Raw genomic sequence first — 11,436 nt, 5'->3', positions numbered from 1 at the left:
ATGTTTATTTTAGTACAATTTGGGGGTTTGTGGCAGTCCATGTGTTTTATTTTGATAGAAGTTGCTTATCATTTGGTGGGCTGCTTTTTGTTCAAAACCACACAGAGTAGGCCTACTTGAGACCTGTGATAAAAATGCCTACATTGCATTATCATTTATGGCACCTAGGCCATTTATGCACCTGTTTAATTAAAACGTATAGGCCTACAATGCATATAAATCTCAAAATGCATCATTGTTGGCGTTTTCTTTTACCTGTATGGTAGGTTTCATGGTCAGAGGACAATATTTGGAGACAAGTGTATGGAAACCTCCTTTGGGCTATTTGCTCAATTCAACACGGCAGGTTTCACCCACCTAATTCATATTATGCCATACCTAATGCACCTGTCATCATACCGCTACCTGCTGGTTGCGTTCACAAGATTGAGAACCCGCCCCTTCACTCTTCCTCAAACGCGATTGGCCAGTTGGCTGAGTGAGTGATGCCATTGTGGAGCACCTGGAAATCAGTCATCGACGGGGCTCCAGCCTACCGTACAGCGCTAACCAAACGTTAGCAATGCGGACGGCGAAACGGGAAATAATACGCCTTTATTTATTTATTTGTTATAACCCGATGTGTTGGGGCTTCAGTAGGGCTTTAAGACCGCGCGCCTTCATCTTATGACCATTTTTTGGGGGGGGGGTCTGTAATCAGGAGAGAAACGGGATATATCCTGAGCTGGGGCCCATAGTGTCTGGATATTTCCCGAGAAAACGATTACACACATCCGTGTTCCTCAGCCACAGTGTTATGGAATACGAAAAATAAAAGAATGAATGCTTGATTTGAAGCTGTTTCTTTCGCCACCAACTATTTTCTAGGTCTATACCTCCCTCCGGTTACCACGGCCCGTCTGCGGACTTGCTATGGTGGACTCCAACGCGATGAGGAAGACTTTTGTAGTCCCGGACATAAAACCTTTGGATCTGTATGATTGTACCAGGGCAAAAATATGCGCAAGTGTGGGATGGGTCTTGGCCAAATCTTACGCCAATGCAGGTATGTGGCCTAGGCTATTGTAGCCGAACGTTTATAATGTTTTGTTCTGTGTTTTTCCTACATTCCCCTCTCTCCCATGTAATCCAGCATTGTTCCCCGACTGTCAGTGTAATGAAAAGCGCGTGCATGAAGGTGAACTGACTGCGCGTTGTGGTTGTGTAAACTCAGCGATTTTGGGCACACAAAGAGTCGCCTACAGTACGTTAGAGGTGGGACAGAGAGCGTGTGTGGGATGTAGCCCTTCTCGGCACCCCCATTTCAACCCGAATAGCGGTCCTTCCTCAGATTCCCAGGTGTTGTGCCCGAATATTGTATAACGTCGAAAAAACATATCCTTACAACATCCTTGTTTGGATCACAGCAGCCTATTTGATCTACAGTAGTTGATTTAAGATCCAGCTCGCTTGCTTGCCAATTTCGACTGGTGCATTGAGGCCCCCCTAGCAAATGGTGACGAGGCATCGGTTTTGACAGCTTGTCTAATTTCAATCACCAATAATGGATCGAACTAATTTAATTTTGGCTGGCGAGTAACTCCGGGACTATAAAATATCCTGACCTGAACCGAGTGTTCACCACTGAAAAACACATAGGCTATTGTCAGGTCAGCTGCTGCACAAATAGAGTGAGATTTTAATAATGTATCTAAATATAATATAACAGGAGGTATCGATAATGGTATATTTCTCTATAATAATGCTAATGGTAGGAGCCTACTGAAACCACCCGTTCTCTTTCGATGACGCGCATACACACCCACTTAAAGATAATCGGTTTGTTGGATATATGCTTAACGTTACTACACTATTTAAACGAAACTCGTTCTAGTTTCATATAAGCCGCCTACCCTCCCCAGTTGAATGAACATCTATACTGAACAAAAATATAAACGCAACAATTTCAATGATTACAGTTCATATAAGGAAATCAGTCAATTGAAATGAATTCAATAGGCCCTAATCTATGGATTTCACATGGCTGGGCAGGGGCGCAGTCATGGGTGGGCCTAGGAGGGCATAGGCCCACCCACTTGGGAGCCAGGCCCAGACAATCAGAATGAGTTTTTCCGCACAAGAGGGCTTTATTACATACAGAAATACTCCTCAGTTTCATCAGCTGTCAGACGATCCCGTAAGTAAAGAAGCCCGATGTGGAGGTCCTGGGCTGGCGTGGTTACAAATGGTCGGCATTTATGAGGCCGGTTGGAAGTACTGACAAATTCTCTAAAACGCCGGCTTATGGTAGAGAAATTAACATTCAATCATCTGGCAACAGCTCTGGGGGATATTCCTGCAGTCAGCATGCCAATTGCATGCTCCCTCAACTTGAGACATCAGTGGCATTGTGTTGTGACAAAACTGCACATTTTAGTGGCCTTTTATTGTCCCCCGCACAAGGTGCACCTGTGTAATGATCATACAGTTTAATCAGCTTCTTGATATGCCACACCTGTCAGATTGATGGATTATATTGCCAAAGGGTAAGAGCTTACTAACAGGGATGTAAACAAATTTGTGCACACAATTTGAGAGAAGTAAGCTTTTTGTGCTTGGAACATTTTTGGAATATATTATTTCAGCTCATGAAACATGGGACCAACACTTGTTGCGTTTTATATTTTTGTTCAGTATAGATGGGAAAGGACAGAACCAATAACCAACCACCATACACCAGCATCTATGTATGTTTGTATTACTTATAATATGAGGATATGGAGTACTCTTATCAAGTGCTCTCTTACTATACATAAGCTCTCTTATTGGTCAACCCTAGCCACAGTCCAGAACTCTTGATTAATGCATAGTCCTACTGCACATAAGACATTCTACTACACATAGTAAACAGTGAAGAACCATGCCGATCTTGGTTAAAAAGGGCTTCATTTAGAAGTCCTGTAACGATAACCTTCCTTCACATTCCTGAAATGTTAACAAAGGTCCCTGATTTCCCTGGCTAGCCAGGGATAATGAAAAGAGCTTGGGAGTACCCTGACTGAATTCATGCCAATAAACACCCACACACACCCACCCGCACACACTAAGATGTCTCTAGTTTTGTCAGACATCAAGCAGACTAATTGATATCTGTTATCTCTGTAAAAATCTAATAATAAAACAAAATAGCTAAATTAGTTTGTTTACACGGGGGTCAGAGCATACGAGAGAGAGAGAGCAACTCATGGAATGGGTGAACAGATAGATATGAAAGATGCTATGTCAAACTCAATCTGACTTCCCTGGTTAAATAAGGAATGAATGACAATATTGATTAGCCTACTTGATTTGTCTGTCCGTCTCTGTCTGTCTGTGATAAAACAGAGTTCCCAGTGAACAAAGGTTATAAAAACATCTCTTGTTTGTTCACTGCGCCTGAAACCTGTCGCTGCTTTGTAGCTCCACCTTGCTAGAGCTGTGTCCTGTTCATAATTATGACTCATGTTCTGATCATCAGTGTGTCTTGGGTTGGGTGTGAGACTGAGTCAATAAGTGAGGAGGACCTAAGGAGGATCTAGTGCTGCATCCCGACTCTCTACCCTTCTGCCCTAAGTGTTTACTTGTTCATCTCCCTTTGTGGATTTAAAAGGAAATTAGTTGCAGAACGTTTTGCTACGGTGTGCCCTACTGAACCTAACCCTGGTCTATGATGGGAAGGGTATTCATGTTGAAGCCCTAGGATGTCATTATGCTGTGGCTCTGTGGGAATTTATAGGTCAGTAGGGGATCCCTGCTATGCTCTGTTCTGGGATGGCCCCTGGTCCACCATAGTGTCTGTGTCTGTCTGAGGTAACTGTTGCACACAGATGGTAGGATCAGGACCACCTACCTACCTGTTTTACAGATCCTTCATGAGCTATACAAAATCGGGTCATAGCAGAGGCTTTAATTATCCAAATGATCTAAAGCGACTTACTGAACTGCTGACATTCACACTATACAGTGCAATCGTGAAGTATTCAGACCCTTGGACTTTTTCCACGCTTTATGGTACAGCCTTATTCTAAAATGGCCTTATTCTGAAATAGTTTTTCACCCCCTCATCAACCTACACATAATACCCCATAATGACAAAGCAAAACCCTTCTTTTTTTAAATAATAAACTTAAATACGACGTTTCCATAAGTATTTATTTTAACCCTTTACTCAGTACTTGAAGCACCTTTGGCAACGATTACTGCATTGAGTCTACTTGGGTGTGACCCTACAAGCTTGGCACACCTGTATTTGGGGAGTTTCTCCCATTCTTCTCTGCAGATCCTCTCAAGCTTTGTCAGGTTGGATGGGGAGCATCACTGTACAGCTATTTTCAGGTCTCTCCAGAGATGTTAGACCAGGTTCAAGTCTAGGCTCTGGCTGGGGTACTCAAGGACATTTAGAGACTTGTCCAGAAGCCACTCCTGTGTTGTCTTGGCTGTGTGCTTAGGGTTCCTGTCCTGGTGGAAGGTGAACCTTTGCCCCAGTCTGAGGTCCTGAGCACACTGGATCAGGTTTTCATGAATGATCTCTCTGTACTTTGCTCCTTATATCTTTGCCTTGATCCTGACTAGTCTCCCAGTCCCTGCCGTTGAAAAACCTCCCCACAGTATGATGCTGCCACCTCCATGCTTCACTGTAGGGATGATGCCAGGTTTCCTCCAGACGTGACGCTTGGCATTCAGCCCAAAAAGTTCAATCTTGGTTTCATCAGACCAGAGAGTCTTCTTTCTCATGGTCTGTGAGAGTCTTTAGGTGCCTTTTGGCAAGCTCCAAGTGGGCTGTCATGTGTATTTTTACTGAGGAGTGGCTTCTGTCTGGCCACTCTACCTCCTTGCTTGCACACACTTTTTCAGTTCTGCCCACAAATTTTCTATAGGTTTGAGGTCAGGGCTTTATGATGGCCACTCAAATACCTTGACTTTGTTGTCCTTAAGCGATTTTGCCACAACTTTGGAAGTATGCTTGGGGTCATCGTCCATTTGGAAGACCCATTTGCGACCAAGCTTTAACTTCCTGACTGATGTCTTGAGATGTTGTTTCAAAATATCCACATAATTTTTCTTTCTCATGATGCCATCTATTTCATGAAGTGCACCAGTCCCTCCAGTTACAAAGCACCCCTACAACATGATGCTGCCACCCTCATGCTTCACGGTTAGGATGGTGTTCTTCGGCCTCCAAACATAACGATGGTCATTATGGCCAAACAGTTATATTTTTGTTTCATCAGACCAGAGGACATTTCTCCAAAAAGTACAATCTTTATCCCCATGTGCAGTTGCAAACTGTAGTCTGGCTTTTTTTATGGTGGTTTTGGAGCAGTGGCTTCTTCCTTGCTGAGCGGCCTTTCAGGTTATGTCGATATAGGACTCGTTTTACTGTGGATATAGATACTTTTGTACCTGTTTCCTCCAGCATCTTCACAAGGTCCTTTGCTGCTGTTCTGGGATTGATTTGCACTTTTCACACCAAAGTACGTTCATCTCTAGGAGATAGATTGCATCTCCTTCCTGAGCAGTATGACGGCTGCGTGGTCCCATGGTGTTTATACTTGCGTACTATTGTTTGTACATATGAACGTGGTACCTTCAGGCATTTGGAAATTGCTCCCAAGGATGAACAGACTTGTGGATGTCTACAATTTCTTTCTGAAGGCTTGGCTGATTTCTTTTGATTTTCCCATGATGTAAAGCAAAGAGGCTGAAGGTAGGCCTTGAAATACATCCATAGGTACACTTCCAATTGACTCAAATTATGTCAATTAGCTTGTCAGAAGCTTCTAAAGCCATGACATACTTTTCTGGAATTTTCCAAGCTGTTTCAAAGGCACAGCCAACTTAGTGTATGTAAACTTCTGACCCACTGGAATTGTGATACAGTGAAATAATCTGTCTGTAAACAATTGTTGGAAAAATATCTTGTGTCATGCACAAAGTAGATGTCCTAACCGACTTGCCAAAACTGTAGTTTGTTAACAAGAAATTTGTGGAGTGGTTGAAAAACGAGTTTTAATGACTCCAACCTAAGTGTATGTTAACTTCCGACTTCAACTGTGTTTAAGGTATTTCTGTTTTAGATTTTGAATACATTTGCAAACATTTCAAATAAACAGTTTTTGCTTTGTCATTATGGGGTATTGTGTGTCGATTGATGATCTAAAAAAATCTTTAGAATAGAATAAGGCTGTAACATAACAAAATGTGGAAAAATTCAAGGGGTCTGAATACTTTCTGAATGCACTGTATGTATGTCTCATAATTGAGGCATTCAAGTCTTGGGGGATTTATATCAAAATTGTTATACACAAACCAGTAATAGTTTTTAAATGTAACATTTTTCATTTAATTTATTCCTTATTTAACCAAAGATGTCACATTGAATTTGAAAGAGCATGGCAGTTGCAATGCCAGGATAGTGGGTTCGATTCCTGTGACCACCTGTGCGTAAGATGACTACAATCATGACTGTAAGTCCCTTTTTGATAAAAGCGTCTGTTAAATGGCATATTATTATCTTTTTCAGTACGCCCTAGTTTTAACAATAGACAAGAATGCTGGTAACCCATGATGTCTGAAGTGTGTGTGTGTGTGTGTAGTTAACCTCAACCTGTAGACACCAAAACCCTGAGGCCTGTAGTTATTTCGAGGGGTGTTTCAGGCAATCGGCAAATCAACTTGAACCAGAGGGGGGAGGGGGGGGGTCATGTGGAACATTAATCCACGGGATAATAACATGTTCACCATTAGTTGCCAGTCTTAAAACGAGGCCTGTCTTTGTCCTAAAGGCACTCAGCCTCTCCCACCGTATAATGAAGGTTTTGATATTCCTGTGAACATGCTTTGGAGGCATATCACCACAGCGACAACAACGGATCAACAATTGTCCACAACAACATTGTGATTGATGTTCTATAAATTATTTTTGATATTTTCTAGGATAATCATTTGAAGTACATCTTATTTGATCGTAGATACTAATTTGGGTGTTCTCACTTAAAGCAGACATTTTGAGACTGTTTTCTCCCTCCCTCCCTCTTAGCACTTACCTTGCACAGTTGAGCGTGTCAGAGGTTCTTTCTGAATTATTTAAGGTGTAGACATGTTCATGAACGATCTTCGCAGGCCAGTCTGAGTACACTGGACCCCGGCCTCTAATCAGGAAATGTGTGGGCCTCTGTCTGCTTCTGGCAGCTGCTTTGTTCGGCCCTTAATTAAAACTAAGTGGTCTTAATGTGTTCACTGTTCCCATGACAACCCTTCTGAAATGTAACGCTGGTCAGCCAGCCAGTAAACCAGTCAGTTTGTCCGTCAGTCTGCCAGCCAGTCAGCCAGTCAGTCAGTGCTCTACCTGGTGTACAGTTCACTGGAATGGAGAGGGACAGAATCGATCCTTACAGAATCTTACCCATAATGACGCTTCGATTGAAACTAGGGCCAGCCTCTGTGTGTAGTCCTATTTCAGTGTTTTTAGTTTGTGACTGTCCATTTGTTGACGGCCACATGTCTGATGTTTATGACAAGACTGACCGGTCGGGCTAATTCAATCGATCAATTATAAATAGAACTACATGGACCTCATCTCTGGTGCATCCCCCTGCCTTGTCTTGTCAGTAGTGGGGTTGGGGTGTAGTAGACCACACACAGAGCAGAGCTCTTTTATATTCTACTCCATCACTACCTTTTACCCCAATTTACCTTAGACTATTCACTTATAGTGCTTGTGTAAGTTGTTTGAGCCATTTGTGTATTACTCACCAAATTTGTATGATGTTTTATTACAACCCAGCTCATGTATGACCTTTGACCCCTCACCTAGACCAAAAGATATGCCCTGACCCCTGACCTGTTACAGTGATAGTTGAGCGGCTGCTTTCCTGGAACCAGTTGCCCGGTTAATACACTCACTCACTCAGTTTACACAAAGTCGGACAGGTTAGTGTTTGCTCTCAAAATACTATCCTCTTGAGGGGGTATGGATATCAATGTCCTGGTGACATTGTTATCCTCCATTTACTGCTGACTCGTTACCCTTTTCCTGCTTTCCACTCACTCTTATTTTCTAACTCTTATTCAATTTCCTTTGTGTCCTAAGTATTTTTTTGTCAAACAAAGTGTGAACGGCTGTTGTTTTACTTGAAAGAGAGCAGGTGTGCTGCAGGCCTTTTTTAAAACTGCGGTTCCCAATACCTGAAATCCCATTTGCAAAACGTCTATTTCCAGCTGCTGCTGCTTCCCTGTCTGTCTGTTTCAACCTGATGACGTGTGTGACACAGACTGGTCGTTCATCCTTCTGGACCGTCCCACAGGGAAATTATGCTTGTATCGACTGTATCCATCTTGCTTTGCATCTTACTTTGCATTATGCAATTTTTAAAAAAAACAAATTATCCACGTTGTATAGTGACGTCCTGGTGGTGCGTGGTGGAACTGCACTGAAAATCCTGAAAACATTATTATTATTCCACGTGCAGTGTCTGAAAACGCCTTGTGTGATCAATGCGGTATCTTATGTTGCATTTCAATAGTCTAGCAACTTGGCGGGCCAATGTGCTTCCTTCCATCAGTCCAGTTCTTTTGAATCAGAGTGGAGGAGGGAAAGGAGATGAGAAAAGGTCAACTGCTTTAGACTATTGAGATGCACCCGTAGTTTAACCTCCCTCACTTGGTCAGTCAGTTTGCATGAAACGTTTATACTGCTAACAATGTCCTGTGGTTTAACCACAAAGGAACATTCACACACCCCAATGTAATCTTTCTTTATTTGACATACTAGTATTCTACACCTGGGTTGTGTTCAGTTGGAGGCACAAACCTTTGAGAAACGGAGTGGTACTTCATGAACTTGTCCTGTAAGAACACAGATTATTGTTTTGTTTTCTGTTGCGAAAAGTTGTAGTGGGGAAGTCTGTGAAAGTACAGAAAGCCGGAGGGAGGTAAATGGAATGTTGTTTTTGGGAAAAGCTACCCATGCTATTGTGTGCCCTAAATAAAACCATTAACTTAATTAAAGGAACCCTAATGACAAAACGACAACATGGTCGGGCGACTGCCTTTATCCTTCAATCTCCTCTGATCTGATGAGTCAGAGTTCACCATGTGATGTCCCTTTTTTAAGTCTCCTTTCAGATACTAACCTAACTGTTCCTTTCTCATTGTTTTCAGCCTTCCAACTGTTTACCGTAGGGTTTGAAAATGAGTCTGTGTGTAGGCTACATTTACTGTCCATCGAATAGGCCACGTCGGTCTCATCTAGGGCTGTGGCGGTCACGAAATGTTGTCAGCCGGTGACTGTCAAGAAAATAACTGCCAGTCTCACGGTAATTGACCGTTAATTAACAAACACATTTAGCATCTCCTGGCTTCCAGCCTACAAGCCACTGATGCAGACATTTGGAACATCTACATTTTAAAAGGTCTCTAATAAATCCATTTAATAAAGCCTACACCATCACAATAAATCCATAATTTATTTTAGACAGGTCTAAAGAAACATTATATGAAGAAAATGTAGTCTGTTTCAGAAGAACAGAATAGCATACTCTGAGTTGTCCTTATGTTAGGTCCTGGTCTGGCTATGCCATATGGCTGTGGGCTACACTAGTTCATTTAGCAGACAATATTTGCTTAGAATTCCTGGGCATTATTTTATATACACTTTGCTATATTATTTTATATAAGAATATAGGAAGAATACAATTGAACATAGCTGAATATTTTTTCCAAACGATTTGAGGGAGTGCACACATGCAGCTATTTTGTGTTGAGCAGTTAACAGCCCCTCTGCTTAATTATTTATGTAACTTTAGTTGTGATACAAAGGTTGGGCTATATGCTTTGATTTTTAATACATTCTAAGGCTTTATGATGCGACTCTAATGATGAATTGAAAAAAGTTGCATAAAAGGCATGAGCTCTACTTTATTTGCGCAGGCTGTACACACTTCATCAGTCTCTCATTCACAATTTTGATAAGCACTTGATAATTCCTTGAATTTCCCAGCTGCATCCCCTTTGTGTGGCTGTAATGCCACCTCAAAAAAATATTGTGTGAGGCCTCCCGGGTGGCGCAGTGGTTAAGGGCGCTGTACTGCAGCGCCAGCTGTGCCACCAGAGACTCTGGGTTTGCGCCCAGGCTGTGTCGTAACCGGCCGCGACCGGGAGGTCCATGGGGCGACGCACAATTGGCCTAGCGTCGTCCGGGTTAGGGAGGGTTTGGCCGGTAGGGAAATCCTTTTCTCATCGCGCACCAGCGACTCCTTTGGCGGGCCGGGCTCAGTGCGCGCTAACCAAGGTTGCCAGGTGCACGGTGTTTCCTCCGACACATTGGTGCGGCTGGCTTCCGGGTTGGATGGCGCTGTGTTAAGAAGCAGTGCAGCTTGGTTGGGTTGTGTATCGGAGGACGCATGACTTTCAACCTTTGTGTCTCCCGAGCCCGCACGGGAGTTGTAGCGATGAGACAAGATAGTAGCTACATAACAATTGGATACCACGAAATTGGGGAGACAAATCTTGCATGCATACTTATCCAATTCGAGGGTGCACATTTAAGATATTGGATGAACTGTCCACATTTGACTTTTCGTTAGCCAACAAGATGAGTAGGCCTATCAACTTTTGTACTATGGGGGATAAATAGGTCAACAGAATAGGTAAACTGTTGTACTATCACCCATAGTACAACAGTTGACCTATTCTGTGCAAGAAAGAAATATTCCAAACATAGTCAGGGACAGTTGTGGGATGCGATCAATCCCAAATTAATACAACCACTAGCATCAAACAATCGTTTTTATGCAATGTGGCTGATGCAACAGATCAGAACGTTTAGCTTAAAAATGTTGATGAACTGTTCATAAGCGCATTGAAACTCACGTGCTGCGTATGTCTGCCAGTTAACGCTACCTGTTGTAAAGCTGATGAATGTGCTTAACTTCTTTAAATTATTTGGCCACTTTAGTTGTGATACAAACCTTATCAAAACATATAGGCCTATGGGCTAGGCTACATGAGGTGTGCGACTATGATTTTGAAAAAGTGGCAGTTTCTTGCCTTACTGCACACAAGCTGGGCATCATTCACGAGTGGTAATATATAATTCACAAGTGATACGCTAATTTTGTCACCCATGAGGCTGTTCCTGATTTAATCTTGTCTTTACATATAATAAATAATGTGTATGAAATTTGTTTTGGATTCAGAATGGACCATTATCATGCACCTGTCTCTAAACGGGGTCAGCTGAAATAAAATACGTCTCTATGCACTTACATAGCGACTGGAGGACGCTTTTCCCCGTGGTTCATTTTCATGCCAGCCAGGTAGGCTATACCCCTGTTGTAAAGAGAAGCAATGTGCTTAATATTAGGAAAGTTGAGAAATAAATATCGTAGCCTACAGAAATGTTGCGCAACAGGAGCT

At 42.5% G+C, this 11,436-nt stretch overlaps 1 protein-coding gene across 4 annotated transcripts in view; it reads left to right on the top strand.

Moving 5' to 3' along the window:
• Positions 1-458: 458 nt before the first annotated feature.
• The window catches only part of camsap3 (calmodulin regulated spectrin associated protein family member 3), a 53,955-nt gene continuing 42,977 nt past the window's right edge, over positions 459-11,436 (top strand). Inside the window, exon 1 of one of the 4 annotated variants that reach the window (XM_036938041.2) lies at positions 459-1,045. In XM_036938041.2, coding sequence (XP_036793936.2) covers positions 913-1,045 — 133 coding nt within the window. In that variant the 5' untranslated portion in view covers positions 459-912. The remainder of the gene's footprint in view (positions 1,046-11,436) is intronic. The other 3 variants (XM_090193045.1, XM_036938040.2, XM_036938039.2) reach the window with 3 other exon arrangements.

The sequence above is a fragment of the Oncorhynchus mykiss genome, chromosome 12 (genome assembly GCF_057628025.1).
Source record: "Oncorhynchus mykiss isolate SJ-2025 chromosome 12, ASM5762802v1, whole genome shotgun sequence".
Lineage (NCBI taxonomy): Eukaryota > Metazoa > Chordata > Actinopteri > Salmoniformes > Salmonidae > Oncorhynchus > Oncorhynchus mykiss.
Note: the sequence above shows the minus strand (reverse complement) of the source record. Positions and strands in the feature narration are given on the sequence as shown.